Consider the following 25,374-nt stretch of genomic DNA (forward strand, 5'->3'; position numbering starts at 1 on the left):
GGTAGCCATGGAAATAATTAGTGTTGTTAGTAAACGTCAAGGCAGGTACCTCAATAAGAACCAAACTCTTTACAGTATGTGTTACAAGGGCTAATATATAGAAACAACAAAGTGCCTCACTCATGGTGTAATAGTCAGCTGAATTTACAGGATTAATGGAGAAAGGTGGTGGGCCCAATCAGGGGCCTTCATTTGTCGCAAATCTTCTCCAGTTTGGCTATCCTGGAGAAAAGGTTTCTTACACGACCGGAGGGTTAACTGGCTCATTTCATGATCTCCCTTCACACATTGACCAGTTACACAAACATTGCCATTGCAACTTGATTCCACAGGGTGGACATGATTTTATTATGGCTAGTGAATTTTCAACAGGGTCTATTGTCCAATGTAATTGTACCCAATGGTTTGTTCCCCTCCCCGTTGTCTGGATGATTCCTGAAGGGTCAGGAGAATGCCTTTCACATTCCTTGATGGTGATTGTCTCTGATGGGTTCCTCTGGAGAACCTGGCTACGTTTTATTGGCTTAGAAATTTGTAAAATACAATTGTGAAAATGCTACAAACCACTTTCTCGGATAGCCAAGGTCATTTTTAAAAAGAGCTACTGCTCAGTCTTATAAAATTCAACCAGTGATTTCAACTGTCTCAAATAATAGGTCATTGCATTATAATATTGTTTTAACACTGGAATTATTTGAAAAGTTTGGCAAAAAGCAGTGGAATACAAAAGAAAACATTTATTAAATGTCTCCTGTTCATTTTAATAGAAAATTGAAAAACGTTTACAAATCAACACATAGAAATCTTTTCAGTAGTACAAAATTGCTCAATAATAGCAAAGACCCTGAGTTTCTAATTGTCATTGAAAAGTGCATTGTAAATTTGTCCCATAACAGGCTCATAGTTCTGTAACTGAAATTTTTAATTACTAGGGAGACTAAAGCATTATTATAAACTTTGATTTGTTGCATTTCTATGTGGAGTAATTGATTGAGTAATAGTATTTTCAATTACACCATTTCTAATAAGTATTTGACCTTAAAAATATTGCTTAATTTATTGCAACAGAGATTATGGGGTATTGTGTCAGCTATCTTTGTATGTCTCACATGACTTTCAATTCAAATGAGTGGGATTTAATGCTCCCTGGTGAACAGATGTAAAGCAATGGGTGGCTATACCATGTGGCAGTAAGATATAGGGTGAAAGCTCCACCTTTTTAATTCCCCTTGATTAAATTCAAGGATAGCCTTCCTCCCAGAAACCAGTTGAGATTCAAAGACACCACCTGAGACCTGGTTAAGGGCCGTAGCGTACTGCCTCTGGTCCAGCCCCTGGCCATGTGGACAAAATATAGAAGTAAACCTTACTGGGTATTCTTATGGGAAATCCTTCTTTCTTAGGCATCCTGAACCCAACAGATGGGCCTGCTGGCAGAAATGCCAGAAACCTTGGAAAGTCACTGAGATGTCCTTGACAAGGAGCATTCTGTATCTCCCCTCACCAGGCCATCCTCATACAATATGACCCACTCACACTGGTCAGAAAGGTCCCAGCAATGATTCGCGTAGTAGTTCCCATGGCGGTACTGGCAATAGCCACACATCCCATTGTTACTGCCAGGACTGGAGAGCTATTGGCTGAAGTCAGACTTTCACACCTCATTAGAAATCTGATTTAATTTGCCCTCATTGGAGCCAGTAGAGCCAATGGAGAATTTAATCATAATGGTTTTCCCATAATGCTTGTGTGAGGTTGTTGCAAATGGAGGACCCCACTGCTGCGTCATAAGTGTTTTGTCCATTGATTGTGATGCAACTGTATATCAGACAGAGTGTATAGCAGGCAGCCAATATGATACATCCCATTTTACACTACCAAAAACTAATTTCTACACCAGTTCTATGTTTTGTGATTATATATATATTCTGTGACTCTCTGCCAGTCAATCCAGAAAGGTTCCTGAGAATTTCTGATGCAAAAACAGTAAACATTGGAAAAACTCAGCAGGTCTAGCAGCATCTGTGGATAAAATGCCGAGTCATTGTTTCAGGTCCAGTTCTGAAGAAGGGTCATTGAACCCGAAACATTGACTATGCTTTCTCTCCACAGATGCTGCCCAACTTGCTGAGTTTCTCCAGCAATTTCTGTTTTTGATTCAGATTTCCAGCATTTGCAGTACTAGTTTGCAGTACTTAGAATTTCCTCCATGTTCAGAATCTCAGCTTCTGTTGACAACTTTGACAATGTTCATAGTGGGGAGTTGTCTGCCTCTCGCTGTCAGTAGTGTCCAAACAAACGCCTAGTTTCTTTCACTGAAGTTCCGTATCAGAGTTAACATTGAAACAGTCAGGCACTTTCAGATTATCAGAGTTCTTTCTGGTGACTTACATCTTTTGGGAAGGTAGCATTATGACCAGCCATAATTTATATCTTAACTTGTCATGATGTATTAAGCATCAAATGTTGGATAATACAGTTTTTACTTCACCAGCAAAGGCTATTGCCAAGCAAAAAGGTCCAACAGTATAACTTACTGCATTACTCAATTTCTTATCAGAGCAGCCTTAGGATTCAAAATGTAAACCTTTGTGGGTCAGTGAATGTGTTGTAATCTTTCCATTCCCATAACATTCTTCTGGCCTTGCAGTGCCTTTTTTCACTGATTATAAAACGCTGAGCTTAACAAGAGTCTAGGCTGTGCTGTGCTCTCGAAGAATCACAGTACTCCTGAAAAGAAAAAAATATTGCCTGATGCAACAGCTATATGTAACAAATAAAGAAATGAATGTAAAACCAGTTTTCCAAACAGAAATATTTTTCACTTTCTAGCTACGCTTGTTTGTTAGATTCAAGACACAATGTTCTTTTTTACAACCCATTTACCTTTTGCTCCATTTGTCTTGTCTCAACCAGCTCTACATTTAAATCGGCAGGATGTAAAACCTGTTGCATCAAAGCTGTTTTGTAATGACAGCTTCCAATTTTGGATTATAACCAAAATTACACAACCCTTGGAACTCATCACTGTTTTTTCTATTAGTAAATAGTATGACTAACATAAGGTATTTAACAATAGACATTTACAGCTCTTAATAGTAAGTATTAAGGTGTTACAGGGAGAGCTGCATTGTGTTTATTTGCCAGGCCACAATATTCCTTGGAATACTAACATGTTAGCTTTACTCTGTTTCACACTGTAGAAGTCAATTTCTATTCTGCCACCTGGACAGTAACATGGCACAGGAGGCCACTTGCTCATTGCAGAAGGCACAAGAGAACATGAGGATTTTCCTGGCTGTATGGTGAAGGCTCCCTGATACAGTTTCACTGTCAAAGAAGTTTCCAGCTGTGTGACCCCATACAGAGGAATGCAGCCAATTTAAATAATTGAAGGTTCGATTAAGGGTGACTTCCCCAGCTTGCCAGCAATGAAGACCCCCATAAACCCCTGTCAGTCTGGGAAAGTGCAAGCCTTCTGGACATGGGCTTTCTGTGAATGCCCCAAGGGCGATAGGAACAGGATCCTTCATCCACTAAAGAGAGGGTGGGGGGAGGCCACACACATAACCTTAAATGGACATCTGGAGACAACCTGTCTGAATGGCTCCTTAAATTGCTCTCTCAATCACAACCAATTTCTGCACTGCCCATCCATCTCAGTTGAACGACTGTATCAACAAAGCTGCAGAGCAATCAGTTCATTGATAGAGCCAGCAGATTCAACATCCTATCCATTGTCCTTAATCAGATGACAGGTTCAGAGGCAACCAGCTGCAATGGCCACTTGTAGGAAAATTGCTGAGCTAGTCTTAATGCTACAAAGTGCAGGCTTCGAACCCCACACACACCTCTACCCTGAATAGATCCTGACATCTGGGGCCCAAAGCCCATACACCATAGGGATCACAACAAAGCATTTGCACCTTAAACCTGTTCCTTTATTGAATGGAAGCATAGCTCATCACAACAGAGATGAGGATCTGGCAGTTTCCTTAACAACAGCAATTCATATAACATTTTAAATGAAGATAAAGCATCCCAAAGTTCCACTTAAGAGTGTTATCAGACAAGCTATGACATAGCTTGCAGTCACGGAAAAGAATATTATGAGATGTAACATAAATCCTACTTCTTTGATCAAGCCTTAAGAGGGAGGTGAGTAACTGGCTTCCTTTGCCAAAGAAATACTGAATTTCAAATGAATTGCAGTGATCTTGTGGTATCATTTGACAGGACTGGGCAGAGAATGATGGAAAATATTAAGAATAAACCAATATGTATCATTTGAATGTAAGCCAACTGCAAATTTTCAGAAGTATCAGCAGCACACAAGGACAGGAAAAGGGGAAAATCAAAGCAACAGGGTCACCTATGCAAAATTTCAAAGTAATGATTTGAAGACAATTGTAAATGTACCTTAACGTCTGTGGAATGCTACTGGGATTTCCCGATTAGGCACCAGTGTCCCAGAATGCAGTGTTTCCACAGGATCTTCATCAGTTGCCACTATTTTGTACCTTGGCACCAGCTGCAGTGGAGATAACAAAACCCTGATTAGTAAAATCTGTGACTGGTTGATTGCTGTATTTATATATAGTTAGCAAAACAATGGTGATGCCCAGCACACAAGACTTACCCAACAGAGGGCTAACTGCAACTGTAGCTCAGCCAGCCGCCGGCCTATACACATCCTCTTCCCAACCCCAAATGGCACATGTGCAAAAGGATTGATTGTATGCCTATCCTGTAGCCATCGTTCTGGTTTAAACTGCATTCCATCATTGAAATATTCTTCATTCCACCCCAATGCATGACTGTTTATCATTAAAATAGTCTACAGAAAAAGAAAGAAAACCACATATCCTTATATTTAGAATGGAAGTGAGATCATTCTGGAAATGCATTTGTTTAACCCACTCAAACCCAAGACTCACATTTCCATGATATGAACAATTAATTGCTCTTAGATTTTATAAATAGCGAGCTACTCTCCAGCAGCATTAGCAAATAAAAAGAAAGAATGTGGCCTCTTTCCCTATGTGCAATTGTTTCTCTGTTTATCTTTCACTATCTAATTCTATTAGTTTGTGTTGATGTGTCTTATCTTTCACTATCTAATTCTTTCAGTTTACTTCTATTTGTCTGCTTTAGACACAGTTACATATTAAACATGATTTTGATCTTAAAGCGCTATAAATAAAAGCGTGACAACAATTTGGCAACAGTTTGATGATTTAACAGAAGCTACTGCCCAGCTGCAGAAATCACGATTGACGTAGGTAGTCTCTTGAAATAGTACTTCAAATAATTGTCAAGTGACAACCCAGCTCACTTGGCACCACTCAAAAAACAGTTGTAGGAAGTTTATTTGAATGAATAATCTGGGATGATATCTCAGTGTATTACTAAAATCTGTTTGAGATACTCAGCTGTTGATGCAGGGGTCAAAATACATATTCTTTCTTGAGGGTTCCTCTTGAGATTTTCAGAGGAGTTCTTTTTGGTTTAGAGCCATTCTTTCTGATTTTTAGGGCTCCTTTCTCATTGTCATTAAAGCCTTTTTTAAATGATGGAGTCATGTAGTAATGATATGTTCTATATTTGTGCTGACATATGGGGTATTTGACTCACACAGAAGCAGATTTAGAAGAATTAATCTGTATTCTCAATAGTCAAGCTTGTATTTTTCTTCACTCATGGATTGTGGGTGTCGCTGGCTAGGTTAGCATTTATTGGCCTAGAGGAGGCTGTGGTGAGCTGTCTTCTTGAAACTCTCCCATGTTTGGGGTGTAGGAACCTGTATGGCACTGTTGGGAAGGAGCCCCATGACTTTTACCCAATGAATGAACAGTAATATAATTCCAGCTCCGACTGACACGTGGCTTGGGGGGTGGTCCTTGTATGTGGCAATGTTCCCATGCAGATGGCAGAAGTCACCTGTTGTTGATGAAGGAGCAGAAGTGATTTAGTTCAGTGCATCTGCAAATGACACATACTGCTGCCACAGTGTGTCAGTGATGGAGGGAGTGAATGTTAAAGGTGGTGGATGGGCTGCCAATCAAGTGTGCAATTGGATGGTGTTGAGCTTATGAGTATTGTTGCAACCACACTCATCCAAGCAAGTTTAGTCAGTATTCCATCACATTCTTGACTGTTGCTTTGTAGATAGCATACGTGCACTGGGGAAATAGAAGGTGCATAATTGCTCACCTCTGGCTTCTTCAAATTACTATACTTATATAGCCTGTCCAGTTCAGGTTGTGGTCAATGGTAACCCCCAGGATGTTAACAATGGGATATTCTGTGATAGAAACACCTTAAAGCTCATGGGATGGCAGTTAAATTTCTCTCTTGTTGGAGACGGTCATTGCCTGGTACTTGTATGGCACAATAGCTTGCCAGTTAACAGCCTAAGCCTGGATGTTGTCCAGATCTGGCATTATCTCCATTGGACATAAAGCAACAGCACACAAGGAAAGCATTAATTTTCTCGGCACCAAAGTATTTAAATTAGCATAATATAACAAGCATGTTAGCAAAATATGTTTTTTTTTAGAAAATAACTGAAACATTCTTCTATGCCCTAATAACCATCATCCTCAAAGTTTATCCTATAGAGTGGTCAGGTCAGAAATAAATGGTTGCATGCTTGTCTTTGACGCTGTCATTACACCTCAAGTATTTCACAATACATGAAATGCTTTGAGATGTATTAATGTGTGTACGGCATGAGCTGCCAGAGGGAGTGGTGGAGGCTGGTACAATTACAATATTATTAAAGTCATCTGGATGTGTATATGAATAGAAAGGGTTTAGAGAGATATGGGCCAAAAGCTGGCAAATGGGACTAAATATCTTGGACCAAAGGGTCTGTTTCTATGCTGTACAGCTTTATGACTCTATGTGATCATATAGAAACACTAATCTTTAAGAAATAAAACCATTCAATATTAAATTATAAAGGTCATAATGTTCATTATGATAGCATCCATTATACATCCTCCTACAAAATACTTCATGAATTTCTGCAACTTCAACCTATAGTTTCCATATTCACTTGGAAGGAATTCATTGTCTCAGTGACCTCAAGTTTTCCTGGTTCCCAGATAGCTATGTTTTCTAATGTTGGAAGATGTAAATGTGCTCTCTCCTGATTAGAGTCACTTTGTATTGCAGCCCTTTATTCCCCTTTGAAGTCCTTCCCCCTGGTGTTTGCAGCTTCTCTTTTTAGCCTCACTTGCCACCCACTCTCCTTTCCCCATCCCCTGCCCTACAAGCCACCGTCTCAGCCCCTTGCCCTCTCAACCCAGAGGTCTCCTCCTCCTCGAGCCTAGCAGCTTGACCATCTTCTGTGGCCTCCAAGCTGACTTTCTTAGATCTCTACACCCTCTTTCATTGCTGCCACTCAACTTCTCCATGTTGCACTAACCACAAACTGGTTCCCTCTCACATTTACTGCTGATAGGTGTCTGTCACTATAGGAATGGCAGGTGAGAGATTTTTAACAGTCCCACTTATGAGGTGACTTTCCATTTTCCCAAGCATTTTGGATGATGGTTGGATAAGATAATAAAACGAGAACCTCTCAGCTTGTTCTGGTTCAAGTGAATGTTAAAGATCCCTTATTGATGTTCAAAGAAGAGCAAAGTGATCTTCTGGTGTCCTCGACCAACATATGCCTTAACCCAACAATGTTAATAACAATTCACTGGTAATTAATTATATTGTTCTTTGTGAAAAACTAGTCTGACTAAAATAGATACTTTATTATATTTAAATAACAGTCATTTAGCTTCAAGTGTAATTTGTTACCTGAATGATTTTAGGATGCAATAAATGCTGAGTTTTGCCTAGCACCATCATATGAAAAGTCCTACAAACTATGGGATGATGAATAATTTAAGATGTTGATCAAGTAACAGCAAAATGGAGCATTGTTATTTGTATCTGAAATGTCATGTGATACTTACTCCCTTCGGTAGTAAATAGTCACCAAGAATAGTTTCTTCGTCCAGTGTACGACTCGTGAAGGGCACAGAAGGTGTAATCCTAAACAGGTATTTGATATTAGTGATTACTTTATTGAGGCATTTTGTTACTGCATTTTAACAGGATTACAATCTTCTTTGTAAACATCTTTGTTCATTTTAAAAATTAATTGGAATGATCATTATAGTTGTATAGAATGGAAAGATACGTGCAATAGTGAAGTGTGATCAAATATTACACACTAAATAGTTCTGAAGAAAATAAATCTAAATGGGGCAGATACAATTGCAATACATCAGCATTTTAGTCCTGTTCTGACAAAAGAATGCTTGACAGAATAGAGTCTGGACTCTTTCTCAGTAAAAAAACTAACAATTCATGTCTCATTCTTAAAATGATACTGAAGTAATAAACTGAAAGTTTGCTAGTTCCACTGTAATTCACTAGTGTGATTTACAGTGCATGCTAAAGAATGATTGGATGATTATAGAATTGTTTGCTTTCAGAATTTTGTATATTTCACAATCTTGGCCAAACCATATAATGAGAGAATTGAGTGCTTGTTCAATAGAAGAAAGCTGTACAGTAAGTATCATTCTAGCTGTGATTAGTTGCTTATTTTCGACTGGGATTATATGCATAATATAAGCAAAACAAAAAAAATGCAGGATTGGAAATCACAATATAAAGCACAGAACTATTAAATACAAATGTAGATTTATTTTTAATTTACTCATGCAGTGTGGATGTCAGTGGCTGAGCCAGCATTTATCACCCACCCCTAATTGAGCAGGGTGATGTTTCCCTCTTATTTTGAACCACTACAATCTGTTTTGTGGTATAACGCACAGCCAGCTGGTCAAACAAACCTCATAGATTCCTTTAGACAAGCCTTCAGGTAAGGCATTTTCTTAATATCTTTTGCAGTTGGGATCTGGTCTTTAGACAGCACAGACAATATTTCTTTGTGAAGTTCATCTTGTGCCTTGGGATTGCGAGACAGATTGAAGATAGCCCAAAGCAAACTATTGGCTGTCTGTAATATAAGATAACGTAAAACATTAGTGGACTTAGTGCAGAATTTTCATTTAATTGCTGTCAATTAACTAAACTGTTACTATTTACAGTATTTGTACAAAGCTTTTCCTTCACCTTGAATTAAAGACACAATGATGTCATGCATGCATAATAATAGGAGGATCAAACTTTGTAATTTAGCTCTTCACAAAATTTAATCATATTAAATTGATTGAATTAAGACTTGTGGGAAATCTTGCAAATCTTCAATATCGTGGCGGTTAATTCAAAATTTATAGTTACAGCTTAAACAATTATGGGTTTGGATCAAAGTTTTACAGTCCTGTCATGTAGTCATTAATAATAGGACAATTTCACAACTAACAAGGAGAAAGCTCAATGGATCTCCCATTCTAAATGCTTGCAGTGATCAGCATCTGGATGCAATAGGCAAGACTGAAGACTTCTAATTTTCAGGGTAAATGAGGTAGTTGCAAGGCAATATTTCCAGAAGAAATCTTCAATTACATCCCAGGCTTACTCAATTCAATTTTTGAGTAAATCTCAACCCAGATGGAAAACTGGTTCTGTCAATTCATAATGAAATATAAGGAGATGGCAGATGAATTGAACAGGTATGTTGTATCAGCACTTTGTAATGGAAGAAACACCCCAGATGCAGCAGTCAATCAGGAAATGGAATGTAGGAAGGAACTCAGAAAAGTTGCAATATCATGGAAGTGGCATTGCGCAAATTGTAGGAGCTGACAAGTCCCTGAGTACTGATGAAATTCATCCTGATGCCTTAAAAGAAGTGATTAGTGAGATAGTTATTGCAATGGTTTTAATTTACCAACATTCTCTATCTGCAGGAAACATTTCACCAAATGGGAAGACAGCAAATATAATTCCTTCATTCTAAAAGGTAGGGAAAGAGAAAGCAGAGATCTACAAGCAGTTGGTTAGACATCTGTTATAGGGAAAATGTTAGAAGCTACTTTTTAAAATATTATTATGGCTTTGTGAAAGGGAAATCATTTTTAACCATTTATTGGCACTCCTTGAAGAAATAACACATGGTGTGGATAAAAGGGAACAGGTGGAAATACTGTACTTAGATTTCTAGAAGGCATTTATTAATGTGAGACATCAAAGATTACTGTCGGAAACACAAACATATGAAGATATGAATTAGGAGCACAAGTATATCATTTATCTCTTCAAACCTTTTCATTCAATAAGATCATGGCTGATCTGTTTTTGGTCCAGATTCCACATTTCATCTGTCCCCAGTAATCTTTGGTTCCCTTTCCTAACAAGAGTCTACCTACCTCCATCTTAAAAATATTTAATACTTCTGTTTCCACCATTCTGCTTCAGAGAGTCCCACCTGAAAGATTTTATTTTTATTCATCTTTGTCCTAAAAGGGTAACACCCTAACTTCACAACAGTGTCCCCTAGCTCTGGATTCATCTACAAGGGTGAATATCCACCTCCACCTTGTCGAGACCACTCGAGACCAGGTAAACTTTAATCAAATCACTTTTTTAAACTTCTGTGAAAAATAGCCAACTTATCTAATCTGCCCTCATTTGACTGCCTATTCATTCTGGATATCAGTATAATAAAGCTCCTCTGAATTCTCTTCAACACAATTACATCCTTGTTAAATAAGGAGACCAAAACTGCACAAAATATTTGAGGTGTTGTCTCATCAATGCCATTTGCAACTGAGGCATTTCATTTATGTTCAATTTATCTAGTAAGAACTTATAGCTTTCTATTAGTATTCTTATTCACTTGCTGCACCTGCATATTAACTTTTCATGTCTCATGCACTTGAACAGTTAGATCCTGCTGCACCTCAAAATTATACAACTGGTCTCCACTTGAATAATACTGTTTTCATTAGAATCATAGAATCCCTACAGTGTGGAAACAAGCCCTTCAGCCCAACAAGTCCACACCGACTCTCCAAAGGGTAACCCACCCAGACCCATTCCCTTACTCTCTTATCCTATATTTAACCCCTGAATAATGCACCTAACCTACACATCCCTGAATACTATGGGCAATTTAGCATGGCCTAATTCACCTAACCTGCACATCTTTGGATTGTGGGAGGAAACCGGAGCACCCAGAGGAAATCCATGCAGACACAGGGTGAATATGTAAACTCCATACTTGCCCGAGGCTGGAATCGAACCCATGTCCCTGGTGCTGTGAGACACTGTGCCGCCCTATTATTCCTGCCAAGGTGAATATTTAGTATTTCATACTCGATCTGTCAGTGTTTTGCCCAATCTCTTAACCTATCTATACCTGTCTCCATCCTGTGATGTCATCTCATGAACAACACACCATACTTTGTGTCATTTAGTAATTAAGCCTTTAATCCACTCAGGTAAATGCTGAATATAAACACTAAATGTTAAAAGCCAAGTACGTACCCCTGCAGGCTCCCAATCATCACATCCTGAAATCAAATTTCAATTTCACCAGCTGTTATGGGTGAGGTTTGGACCCATATCCTAATGCCTTGCCATTGGACTATTAATGCAATGCCATCACCACTAAAGCATTATTTCTCTGCATGTGAAGGATTAATAATTTGGCTAGGATAGAAGATTGGCTAGCTAACAGGCAATAGAGTAGACATATATGGATCATTTTCTTATTGGAAGACTGTGGTACACAGTTATGCACCACAGAGGTCAGCGTTGGGGCCATAGCTCAACAATGTTTCTAAATGATGAAGGTAACAAAGGCACAGTTATTAAATTTGCTGATAAATGAAATATAGATAGGAAAGAAGGCTGTGAAGAGGACATAAGAAAGCTATAAAATGATATAGATAGGTTAAGTGTGTGGCCAAAGATTTGACAAGTTGGATAAAATGTAGGAAAAGTGGCCAATTTAGAAGGATGGATAACAATGATGCATACTCTTTAAATGATGAGTAATTACAGAGCTCCAGAGGAATCCAGGTGTCCTACAGTTATTGCAAATGGCTACAATATCTGTTCAGTGAGTAATTAGGAAAGCTAATAGAATTCCATTGTTTATTGTGAGGGAAATTCAATATGAAAAGAGGGAGGTTTTCTTCAATTGTACAGGGGGCTGGTGCAAGGCCATCTGGAATACTGTGTTAGTATTGTTACCTCATTTAAAGAAGGTTGTGAATGCTTTTGAAATGTTCAGAGAAGATTTACCAGACTAATATCTGGAATAAACAAATTGTCTTAAGAGGGAGGTTTGGACAAGCTAGATTTTTAGTCAAGAGTTGGCTTGATTCAAACATACAAAATCCTGAGGGTTCATGACAGGTGGGATCAGGAGAGGTTGTTTCCTCTTAAGGGAACATCTAGAACTAGGGATGTCAGTTTAAGAGTAGGGTGTTGACCATGGAAAAAAGATGAGGCAAAGAAATTGAGAATTCCTTTGGAACTCTCTTCCTCAAAAGCTATTGCAAGTAGAATCTTAAAAGATTTTTAAGGCAAAGGATAAATTCTTGATTACCAAGAAGGTGACAGGCTATTGGTATTGGTGGGAATGTGGAGTTTAATTTACAGCCAGATAACAGGAGCAAGCCCAAGGGGCTAAATGATCTACTGTTTCTCCAAACTCATTTGTGTGTTCATAGGTGGCCAGTAGTCTTGTCCAAAATAGGATGGGACCTCAACAAAATATTTAAATCTGAGTTTTAATATGTGCTTATGCTTGTCTTTTTGTGGACTGGGCTCTGTACCTCAGCTGAATGGAATTCAGCTTTCAGAGTTCTAACCACTAGACATTAAAGGGACAATTAGAGGTCACTCTGGAACAGTTTTCCTAAGCAATTCCTGTGGCACAGGAATACATTGCTGGTCCTTCTGCGCAATCTGCTCCTCCCAGAGATTGCCCATTCTCCACTCAGAAGAACTAGTCAGCTTCCTAGAGGAGTTGTTGGATTTTCCTTTGCCTGACTCCCCACGCCCACACAGAGGGCTACAATTCTTATCTAGCATTGCCATCTAACTAAGATATTTTTTCTACTGATACCTGACTGTGGTATATTTGGTTATATTGGACAGATAATGTGCAACTGACCTATTCCCACTGTCGGCCCAATGTGCACAATAACTGCCCATCGCCTTTAGCAAGAGTAGATCATTTAGCCCCTTGGACTTGCTCCTGTTATCTGGCTGTAACTTAAACTCCACATTCCCACTGACATGAATAACCTGTCATCAAGAATCTATCATTTGCCTGAAAAATCTTATAAGATTCTACTTGTATTGGCCTTACCAAGGTATCCTTCAGTTAGCATCAAATTTTCAGCCTCAAGTCTTGGGAAAGAGCATGAAATCATGGCAATAAAAATGAAAAGAGAAACTCAGAAGATCTGGCAGCATCAATGTACAAACAAATTTCAGTATTTTGAGTCTAGTATGACCTTTTGTCAGAACTAGAACATTCTGACTCCAAGGTGAGATTGATATCACGTGAGATAATAGTAATTAAGATTGTAACCAAGTGTTTTCTCTTAGTGTAGGTCGGAGCTACATCTTTTCAACAGCTGCATGTGGATTTCTGTCAAAATATTACCGTTTCTACTCCTCCAATCTGGAGCTCAGTGATTGCTGCATACAACTCTTTTCTCGATAGTTCACTACCATTGTAGATTTCTGAGAGGAAGTCATTGGCTGGGCAAGCTGAGTGTCGATTCAATCTTCCATCAATATGGCACTTTGCTAAAACAAATTGCACACAAGAAAAATTAAAATGACAAATACACAAGCAAAAATAAACAAATGAGCAAAATATACAAATTCAAATCACTGTACCAATCTCCAGGCATTAAAGTGGTTTTTGCAGTTAGCTTCAGTTATGAGGACAAACTACTTCTTGACAGTATCAAATTTTTCATGGAATTATCATTTAGACAACCTAAACTCTTTCCTTTTCAGTTCAGATATTTTCTTGGTAAGGTCAATTTTAAAAATTGACGTATTCAAATACATTTTTCTATGCCAGATCACTAGTTGACAAAGATAAAAAACAGATGATGGCATTTAATAATTTCCATCAGGTATGTTGAATAAATAACTCATAAAATTGCACTGAATGGCATTGATTAATGGTCTTAAAAAAGTAGACTATTAATTTTCTTAAATACATTATTATCCAGAACTGAGTTACAAGAATCTGAATTCTTGAACAATCTGTTTGGATTCAGACAATTTGTGTGAGTGACATACAAACTGTTTTTATTTGTTCTGTTTATTGCTTTTTGCCCTCCTGACCTGCTAAATGTTTAACATCTACTCAAGATGACAAACAGGAGATTATCTAAATCATCAGGCTCAAACAGTACTGTTTGGTAAACAATTATCTGAACAAGAAATAATTACCTTAAAAAAATAAGTTTTGTTTGATATAGCTGTGGTTGAGTTCAAAACTAAGGACCATAAAAGTAGGATAGTCACCAGTAAATCAAATGAGACAATCAAGAAATTCCTCTTGGAAAGGTGGTTAGAAAATGGAACCTGATAAATTGTGAAGTAGTTGCTGTGAAGAGGATACGTGCATTTTGGAGTGAAGCTAGTCAAACTAATGAGGGGGAAAAGGAAGCAAAGGTTGGGTTGATGGTGTTAAATGAATTACATTATGAGAAGGCTTATGTGGACCATGTAGATGTCATAGATGTGTTGAGTCAAAAGGCATGTTTCTGTGCTGTAACTTCCATCTAATTATACATAGCCACATTAGATCTAATTTCCACAATGTCCCTGAACTTATATGAATCCAGGATCCACTGGATCATTTCATGAGCCTACAAACAGTCCTGGCAGCATCCAGTACAGAACTCTTCTCCGTTCAAACATTTCTGCCCATGCTTCCTTTTAAATTCCAAAATTCATTAATTATTCAGTGCTTTTAACGTTCTGATTTCATCATAAGATTTCCTGTAGTTTCATCATAATGTTTGATTCCTCTAACACAAGTGAACAAATGTTGTGTATTCCAGTGCTTTGTTTCAAAGCTGGTGAAATTAATAGTTTTACAGACAATAGGCTTACAATGAGCATCATTCTTGAGGTATCAGCTTTTTCAGGTGCTATTTTAGATTCTTTGAAACTGCTGTTTGGATTTTATTTGTTTTCTAGTTTGAAATAAGTACTACTAGCCATAACAAATTGTCTTTTTCAGTAAATAAGGTTAAAGCTAAAATGATTGTCATATTACTTTGACAGAACATAAGCAAAAGAAATATAGGCAAAGAACATGATGACTACAGGTTAATCAGTTAGAAAGCAGAACAAATATTCTCTGATGTGTTAATATCCGATACAATGCCCATAAATCATGCTGAAAGTGCTTTATCTTTGCTAAACTACTTCAGCTATTTTCACTCACGCAATAGGAAAGTAGGTGTGTCTGTCAATAGTGCCTCGAATGAATAAGCTATGTGCGCAACTAGAGTTACATATCGCTGTCAGTTCAGCGACCTTAGTCAATGTCTCATGTTAACCTTAGACTGTTATAAACACTTGGCTCCAATACCTACCCAGGTCATTCAGTTTACCAGTTAGATGACGATCCTAGAGCATGTCATTCCAGTGAAATGGCATTAGGTTCAGCAATCAATCACATGATCCAAAAAGAAGTGACTTTAATTCTGTTCTTTTCAGATTTGATAAATGAATACCCATATTGTTAAAAAATGATTGGGTAAAATAGTTGTCAAATTAGACACTAATTGATTCTTTAGCAACATTTGATGTTTTCCAACTGTAATGACTTCTAAATATCATTTAACTATTTGATAATGACAAAACTTTTGCTTTAATGAAGAGAGACAAAACTAAAAACAGAAAATTGTAGGTTAGTGAGTCTTACTTTTCAGCTGCTAAAAACAAAATAGCATCTACATTACAGAAAAGCATTATGATGCACATAGTGATACTTGAACTAATTGTAGCTGGTTGGCAGAAAATTTGAAAACGTAGGTTATACTTGGCCAACTCAGTAGAATTTTTGATGTCTAGGTATGCCAAAAAAACTCAGTTCAGTGTTATAATATTCTTTGTAATTTTTGTTTAAGCTTTATGTTCTTTAGGAATCAGTTGCATAGTAATTTTCACATGATTGTTCAGTGTTTGAAAACTTCAAATCCAACTCTGTTGATTGAACGGAGGTCCCTTCTATGAGCAGGACAGATTCCACATGTGAAATTAACTTGTGTAATCTAAATGGAATTCCCAATCACGGTGGACTTTCTTTAATGACCATGATATCTTTTCAGCCCAACCTCAGAAAAGTTACACTTATTTCCACTTCTGGCATCAACCATCTGATGTATTTTTGAATGAGCATTTTAAACACCACCTGTGAGCTAATTTTGTGCTGCAGATTATACACAAAAAGAACTGAATGAAAAGCTGCAGAAGTCATTTTTTGGTTTATCACCTTGCAACTGGTGTAGCTTTTTATGCATAGAAAATTGGGAAACAACAAAGGATGATGATGTTATGGGGTAATACGCTTCCAAAACTATGCAATCCTTTTCATTGCATATTCTACAGAATCATGTCTTTTAGGTTTCTAGTTTATTTTGGGTGGAGCTTCAGCCAGTCCAATCAGAATGGAATAATGGGTAAATAAAAAGTGGAGCGTAAATCTACCACTTTCAAATAACAATTATTTTGACAGTTTTATACATGCAGAAACAGACATTAAACTACTAGCATGTCAAACTGCAAGAAATACAGAACCACAAGTTCAAAAAAACTATTGCTTTGAAACCATTTTGTTAAATATGAATCAGTGAAGGAAAAAAAAAGTCTATTTTCAGGTAGAAAAATGTTTCCTATTTGCAAGATATTAACTCACCACTTCCATACTTAGTAAAATCATCAGTTAAAAAAAAAGTTGCCTGCAGGACAATGCCCAAAAAACAATAGCAAAAGTTATTTCCCTCCCATCAATCAGGACTACAATTTGACAGTAGAAGTATTATCATAATCTCTTTTTTTTTAGAATATCAATATATCAAATTTGAAACTGCCTGAAAGTCAAGACTTCCCACAAGAATGTACTGAAGTTTGAGTTTTAGGTATTCATAGCTGTTCAAAGATTTCTATGGTCCCTATGATTAAAACATTACCTTTTTGGTATATTTTGTTGAAATTATTTTTGTTATAATTTATATTACTAAAATGCACTTTCATCAGACATGTACCTGTTTTGAATATATTGTCCCAAGCTTCAGTGTGGTCCTTCCAAGTCTTAGTGTTTAAACGTTTATGGAGCCCAACTGGAGTCACCATCATTTTACCAAATGTATTCATCATCTAGGATATACAAGTAAGATGGTCATTTGCAACTTATATACAGGGAGACGATAAATGTATTCTGAAGAATGAAATTAGCTTCTCTTCATTGAGTTTATATATATAGTTTATGTACAGTTTATCTGCAAAAGATGCTTCTTCCAACATGAAAGATGCAAGTAAACTGTTTAGTTACTTGCTATATTAAGTCAGATGTCACAGCCAACCGTGTTGATCTACATAAAATCATTTTGGGATCCCACTTATTTTAGGGATGTACCTAAATCTCGATTGCTTCATTGCATCTTAACATTCAGAATAAAATAGAGAGCACAAGCAACTCGTAACATTCTATAAGGTTCCATAAGAAGAATCAAAAGTAAGTGTTTCACATGTGGGCCTTCACTAGAACCCTGAACCTTGTGTTTGCTTTGCTTTCTTTCCATTTTATCATTTTCTTTCCATTTTATCATTGTAATTGATAGCAAGCTTTTATCCAATAAATATGCAGGATGTTGCAGAAAATTATACTTGTTTTAAATGTAATTTTAATTAGATATTAATTCAGTAATCGGAGTATTTTATTGAGTTATGTAATTAGTTAAAATGCTGCAGAAAAATTGATATCCTATAGCACTTATTAATCATTTATTGTAAATTCATTTATCACTGTGTACTTACAATTTTAATTGCCTGAATGAAGTTCAAAGATTCTTCAACAACATTTTGTTCCAGAAGACCAAATCTTCTATCATACAACACCAAACAAATTGCTGAAATTAGAAAGTTATTGATAAGTACATAATGCAATTGCCAAAATACAAAAATATATATGATATATTAAATGTCATTATTCCTTTTACACCTTCTGTATCTGTACACTTTATTAAAGAACAAAAAATAGTAATTTGCAAACAAAAATATTTAATTCAAATATATATTAATCCCAATCTATGACAGAGCAATTAAGAACACTGTATCTGAAGGATGGAAAAAAATAATGCCACACGTGTACTTGTCTTTTTTAAATGTACTTTCTGAGATTTCTGGGATGGAATGCAGGGCAGAGGTCAAACGTTTCCCCAAGAGAATTTTAGCAACCCGAGAGAGGGCAAGTCTGAAAATTTGTTTATATGATCTTTCTCTTGCATCATTCATCTCACAAAATTTGTATTATTTTGATACAGAATGGTACATGTAACGTTTGGGAGATCTTGTCTTCTGGGGAATTTAGAATGAAACAGGCAGCTTAATATTTGGGGAGGGAGGGATGGAATTATAAAATAAAGAGCGGGATCGCTACTTAAAGTATTTTCTTCTTGGTTTCTTCTAGCTAGAAATATATTCAAATGTTCACAAATAGGTTGTGTGTGCATCCCCCACTGATCGCTTGGTTTTTATGGTATGATCGGTTAGAACTGAAGATCAGAGGTCTACAATCTGAGTGCCTATCTCTTTCACCAACTTCACTTTCATTACTAGTAAGAAAACCTTGACCTTATAAAACTTATTAACCCCATACTGACATGTTTAAAAACAGCATTGTGTGTAAACAAAGATCAAATAACTTTTGTATCCATTTCAATTAAATATGGTTGGTGTTTAATTTACTGAAATGCAATTTATCAAATTTATTCCCACAAAAAAAGAGTTCAAATGCTTAAATAATCTTAATCCAATTACCCTAATATTTAAAATGGATTTTATTCTAAAACTGGTGAATAAGACCGCAAGGTGGAATTTGCAGCTCTATTGGCCATACAGTTGTTTTCAATGTGTTTGGCGTCGAAACAAGAGCTTACTTTCGAAGGACCATTTGTTGAGTTCCTGGTACAAATCATTGATCTTTCCGGTCTCATCGCGAACCTTCTCCACTCTGTCGACGAAATCTTTCAGAACCTGACAAACATTTGACAACAAAAACGGAGTGAACAAATATCCAAAGCAGGAGTTCCTGGAACGCACGGTTTGCAAAGGGGGGGAAATCACAGGACCTCCTACTTGAGAATCTGATCGTTACATTTTCAACTTGCTCTCTTTCCCTATTTACAACACAATATTGATTTCCCTGCAGAACACACTTTTTCTGTAACGATCGCCCAGTTTTGTGGTGGGAAGTCAGTCCAGCCTTTTGTCGTTTGGTGAATACCGTCCCCACGATGTCAACATTTGGAAGGGATCTCACACGGAAATAATTTTGAAAATCTCACTGTGTAACGAGGAACTTTTCTCAGCGGGCCCACCTGACCCGCGCACCTTATTACTGACTTGCCTCATGTTGACTGATTCCTTTGCAATGTTTCCTCGTACCAACTCTAATCACCAACTTGCAACCCTAACCCCCCACCCTATTCATGTGGCAAACCCTAGCTGTATTTCCAAGCACGTAACGGTGCTTTCCAACGATGCCGAGCACTGACCAGGTGCTGGATCGAAGTGCGTGCAGTGAGGCAAACGCGGTTTTTTTTTTCAGCGAACAGCGAACTCGGTCGTTTCAGGGAGATCAAGGCGGTCCCTTTGCTTACACCGATATCTGTTTGCATTGGTTGCAGAGCTCAGCTTTGGCGTACACTTTATGTAATCCCCCGTGTCAATCTTTTGAACTGCGCTGTGGAAAAAAAAAGTCATCTTTTTTTCAAAATGTGTGGCTCTTGACAGTCTTACAGAACCCTGTGAGATGGACAGCTCTCGGATTCCTCTGTTAAACCAGTCGGCGTGGAGCCTCAGTCTTGCCTGTTCACTAAAGTCAGCGCCGCGACAGGGAGGATTTGATATGAACCCCTCGGTCTCCCCTTCAGATGGATGTAAACGCCATGGGACCCGCACTGAACGCCAATATCCTTACCCCATTGATCCTTCCGTCCAGTTTTAACACTTCCGTTGGCTTCATTAGCTTTCGCTGAAAGATGCTCCTCACCCTTTGCCAATCTTTTCCTTCCCTAAAGACAAGACAACGAAAAAGAATATATATATATTTAAAAAACCGAGCGATCTGCGGATGCCGGAAATCAGAAACAAAAACTGAAAAGCTCAGCAGCATCTGGAGAAAGAAATCAGAGTTAACGTTTCGGGTTTTAAAAAAAAAACCCATCAGTGATTGCCTCGGCTATGTCTGGAAGACAAGGGTTTGTCCGCGCGATCTTATTTTTTACCATTTACTAATTGTTTTGGAGCAAGCGGCCCACGTTGGCAATAATGCAGGTTCTCAGTCTGGTATTTCGGGGGGGTTTTTTTTGCAAATATTTAAAATAATACTAACTTGTAATTTCTAACACAATGCGCTCAATGGGTGATTTGTCTGTATAAATAGATGTCGGCGTTTCTGCTAATGATATGGTCGGGCTAGCCCGTCTTCCGTCCCACCCGTGAACTCACAGTATGAGGAGGCCATACGCCTCATCCCTGTAATCTCGATAGGCTTTCCACGGTTTGATCTCCAGGCGCTGAGGGTAATTGCTTTCCTTACGGTAAAGAGCTTCCAGGAGACACGGGGCCCCGATGTGAACGGATTCGAACGGACCCAACTTCATCTTAAAAATCTTCCCAAACTTCTTGTGAAATTCCACCTACGGGAAGGAATACAACACGCGCTTAGTTAGACTGTTAGGGGGCGGTTCACTTCGTTCATGGGTGCAATGCATCCCTCTCTAACCTTATCGATATCTGTCTCCTTTTAAACGAAATACATATAGATCGGTTGAGCTACTATTCCCTGTAACTTATTCCCTGCAGTCGCTCACGGCCCTCCCGTAGCTGAGTCTAATACTGTTGCATCCCTTGATTTACCAGTGTTTTGTGCTGCTTTTGGAGTCCTCCCCTCCTAATGATCTCCAGCAGACTCCCCAGCACCGGCCAGTTAGTGGGGCCAGGGAGAGTGTTGTGCCCAGACGGTACCAAGAGTCTTTCTGAGACACTGCCAGCAGTAGAAACCGGAACACTGCCCCGCCATTTGCCCCCTTGTCTCAAAAACTGCAGAAACATTCCGACGTTTCGGTTCTGAAATCTCATTTTTTTTTCTTGAATCTCAAGTGTTAAACTAGGCAGCAAGAAATTAGCAGCTTCTGGTTGGGGCTGCAATTTCCTTACCAAATTTATAGAGACAGCGGCTTGTGTGGCTCCCAGGTTCCTGGCCAATCAGGAACCCCACCTGCTTGGTGTGGCTGACAAGCCCATGGTTTTTTTGCTCTCTCTCTCTCTCTGCAAACACACGGAGTGCCAGAACAAACTGTGGCGTGGACTGTAGCCGTTGCAAAGTTGGCTCGCACCTGACTGACTGACTGTGAGTGCACCTCATTCAATCGCGTCAATCGTTTCAGGCCAGGGGCACTGAGGTCCGGCTTCGTTTGCACAGCAACTTCAATTAGGAATCCCATCTGTAAACAAAAGTCAGGACGAGAAAGAAACAACCTCTATCAACAACTTCAGTTTTCTCTTTTTTAAAACCAAAACTGAATTTGGGAGTGATAGAACCTTGCATCCGATAACTTCTGTTTTAACACGAAAGCTAACATGCACACTATCCGCAGAAATCTTACATTCCTGTATTCCACCGCCTGACACGTTCCCATTATGAAGCTGAAATGTTTCTCTCTCCTGTTCTGAGGAGCGGCCTCTGGACTCAAAGCTTTACTCTGCTTTCTCTCTCCACAGATGCCGCCAGACCTGCTGAAATTCTCCAGCAATGTCTTTTTTTTTGTCATCTTCCCTGTTCGTTTGTCTTGCCTTAACGAAATGTTCGTCCGGGTAGCAGTTTCGTGGAAATATTAAAGGAGCGAATGTTATTTAACATCGCCAATCTGAGTTGTCTCTATGTGTATTTGTTTCCGTCTAAATAATATGGTGTCACCTGGGCACAGACCGTCCATGATAACTTGTCGGTTAAACGCAAGCGCCCATAATTGAGGCTGGCACGTTCGTGTGAATGCCGCCCTGTTGAAGGTGCTGGCTTTCAGGATGACACATATTAAACAAAAACCCCGCCCCATTATACAACTGCAAAGGCTACAACGCATGGCACAGTTCCGAAAGGTGAACGGAGCTGGAGCTCTCTTCCTTTTACCTAGTTCCTTCAGAAGACAAAGAACTGCTTATCACCAAAACTAAGAACAATGGATGCTGGGAATCTGAATCGCAAACTGAAATTGCTGGAGAAACTGAGCAGGTCTGGCAACATCTGTGGGGAGAAGGCATGGTTAACCTTTCAGGTCCAGTGACCCTTCTTCAGAACTTTAACACTGCTTTCTCTGCGCAGATACTACCAGACCTGCTGGGTTTCTCCAGCGATTTCTAATATTTGTTCATGTCTCTGTTGTTTTGGATGGTTGTGTGGAAGAAACAGTGGGGTTTGCTTAAACTAACAACTAGTTGACTTTCACTGGAAGTGAAAGTGGTATCAATCTAATAGAAATGAACGTAGAATCCTTACAATGTAGATAAGAGACCAGCTGTGCTGACCTGCTGTGCTGTTCCAGCAATAAAGTTTCAACTTTGATCTCCAGCATCTGCAGACCTCACTTTCTCCTCGAAGATTTCAACCTACTGCGAATCCTCTTACAAGGATGCCTTCCTTGAAGAAGCTCTCTGCCTCTCTCTACAAAGATTTCAGTGAGTCCCTCTCTCACTGCACACCCCAGGTCATCTCCTCTGCACAGACCTCTCCGCAGCATCCAGGGAACAGGAGATTCGACGTTTCGGGCACAGGCCCTTCTTCAGGAATGAGCAGAGAGTGTTCAGCAGGAGAAGATAAAAGGTAGGGAGGAGGGACTTGGAGGAGGGGAGTTGGAAGTGGAGGAGATGCGGTGGAGGGCACCGTCGACCACGTCGCCTTCCTGACCTGCAGTCTTCTTGTTGACCTCTCCGCCTCCATCCTACTCCGACCTATCACCCTCACCTTGACCTCTTTCCACCTATCACATTTCCAACGCCCCTCCTCCAAGTCCCTCCTCCCTACCTTTTATCTTCTCCTGCTGAACACTCTCTGCTCATTCCTGAAGAAGGGCCTGTGCCCGAAACGTCGAATCTCCTGTTCCCTGGATGCTGCCTGACCTGCTGTGCTGTTCCAGCAATAAAGTTTCAACAAGAGACCATTCAGCCTATCGAATATGCATCAACCCTCCTAAGAGCATCTCATCCAGACCCACCCAATCCCCATTTCCCACAGCTAACCCAATAAACCAGCACATCTCTAAACACCACAAGGTAATTTAGCACTGTGGCCAATCCAACTAACCTGCGCATTTTTGGACTGTGGGAGAATGTGCAAACTCCACACAGGCAGTCACCCGAGGCTGGAATCAAACCTGTGTGTCCCTGGCAGCAGTGTTTTCTAAGTTAATTTCTTTCCTTCTCCAAAATGATCAGATTTCCAATTTTAAAAAAAAAAGAATCGAATATCTTATTCTTGTCTGCTTTCCTTTCTTTTTCTGTTGATTTCTCTGCTATTTCTCCCACCATTTCTGCATTCTCCACCATACCATACCATGCTTTTTTCATGACTATCAGTTTCTCTTTATAACAGAAACATGTTCTTCCTTCTTTAAACAATTTGAAGATTACTTTTACTCCATTAGAGTCAGATACCAAAAGCTGTCATCTAATCCCACTGACCCTTCATCAACCAAAGCACTGTTATACATGAGCACGATGTTATGGGGTGACTTGGTGGCTCAGTGGTTAGCACTGCTGCTAGGGACCCGTGCTTGATTCCAGCCTTGAGTGACTGTCTATATGAATTTTGCACATTCTCCTAATGTCTTGTGGACTTCCTCTCACAGTCCAAAGATGCACAGATTAGGTGGATTGGCTATGCTAAATTGCCCTGTGGTGTTTCAGGATGTGCAGGCTAGGTGGATTAGGTGTGGGAAATGCAGGGTTATAGGGATAGCGTGGGTCTAAGTAAGATGCTTTTTGATGGGTTGGTGCATACTCGATGGGCTGAACATTCTCTATCTGCATTGTAGGGATTCCCTGTTCTTTTCTCTTGGATTAGATTCCCTACAGTGTGGAAACAGGCCCTTCGGCCCAACTAGTCCACACTGACCCTCCTAAGTGTAACCTCCAAACCCATTCCCCATATTTATCCCTGACTAATGCACCTAACTCTAAGGGCAATTTAGCATGGCCAATTCACCTAAATTGCACATCTTTGGACTGTGGGAGGAAACTGGAGCACCCAGGGGAAACCCACATAGACATGGGGAGAATGTGCAAACTCCACACAGACAGCCGCCCGAGGCTGGAATTGAACCCAGATTCCTGGTACTGTGAGGCACCAGTGCTAACCACTGAATCACCCATTAATACCACTTTCATCTCCAGTCGAACAACTGCTGTCACTTTACCTACTTCTTTGGCTGTTTCATACTTTGATTTGTTTCTCAAATTATTTTGTAGATTATGATGGCATGATTATACTTAGCGTCAAGACTGTGGTGCTGGAAAAGTACATCAGGTAAGGCAGCATCTGAGGAGCAGGAAAATCAATGTTTCGGGCAAAATCCCTTCATCAGTAATGAGGCTGGGATCCACGGGGGTGGAGAGATAAATGAGCTGGGGGGAAGGTAGCTGAGAGTGCGATGGGTGGACGGAGGTGGGAGTAAAGGTGATAGGTCGGGGGAGAGGGTGGTGCAGATAGATAGGAAGGAAGGTAGACAGATGGGACAGGCCATGAGGATGGCACTGAGCTGGAATGTTAGAACTGGAGTGGAGGAAGTGAGAGGAAGCAAAGGAGAAATTGTTGAGGGTGAGTACCAGTTCAGCCAAATGAATAAGAGTGTCAGTGGAAGGGTACTGGTGGGGACGCCGGGAGAGGAAGAAGAAGGATTCAAAGGAAATTATTACACTTAGTGACTAGGCAAAAGTGAGGACTGCAGATGCTGGAGATCAGAGTTGAAAAGTGTGGCACTGGAAAAGCACAGCAGGTCGAATGGGGGGGGGGCAACGGGGCTGAGAAATAAATGGGAGGGGTTGGGAAACACGATAGAGGTGGAGGGGTAAAGGTGGTAGGTTGGAGCAGATAGGTAGGAAGGAAGATGGACAGATAGAACAGTT

General features: G+C 39.3%; 1 protein-coding gene across 2 annotated transcripts; it reads right to left on the bottom strand.

Moving 5' to 3' along the window:
* Positions 1-740: 740 nt before the first annotated feature.
* On the bottom strand, positions 741-21,521 carry LOC122560047 (1,25-dihydroxyvitamin D(3) 24-hydroxylase, mitochondrial). Of its 2 annotated transcripts, none has more exons than XM_043710241.1 (12): positions 21,412-21,521; positions 20,701-20,891; positions 20,171-20,264; positions 19,128-19,224; positions 18,007-18,098; positions 17,235-17,346; positions 13,598-13,743; positions 8,862-9,028; positions 7,974-8,052; positions 4,640-4,837; positions 4,420-4,531; positions 741-2,730 (listed from the first exon to the last, which is right to left on the bottom strand). In XM_043710241.1, the coding sequence occupies exons 2-11, from the start codon at positions 20,853-20,855 to the stop codon at positions 4,421-4,423; spliced, it is 1,251 nt and encodes a 416-aa protein (XP_043566176.1). In that variant the 5' UTR covers positions 20,856-20,891; positions 21,412-21,521; the 3' UTR covers positions 741-2,730; position 4,420. The 2 variants fall into 2 exon arrangements, with proteins under 2 accessions (XP_043566176.1, XP_043566175.1); XM_043710240.1 differs by lacking the exon at positions 21,412-21,521 and adding an exon at positions 21,112-21,402.
* Between the last annotated feature and the right edge of the window lie 3,853 nt (positions 21,522-25,374).

The sequence above is a fragment of the Chiloscyllium plagiosum genome, chromosome 20 (genome assembly GCF_004010195.1).
Source record: "Chiloscyllium plagiosum isolate BGI_BamShark_2017 chromosome 20, ASM401019v2, whole genome shotgun sequence".
In the NCBI taxonomy this organism is placed as follows: Eukaryota; Metazoa; Chordata; class Chondrichthyes; order Orectolobiformes; family Hemiscylliidae; genus Chiloscyllium; species Chiloscyllium plagiosum.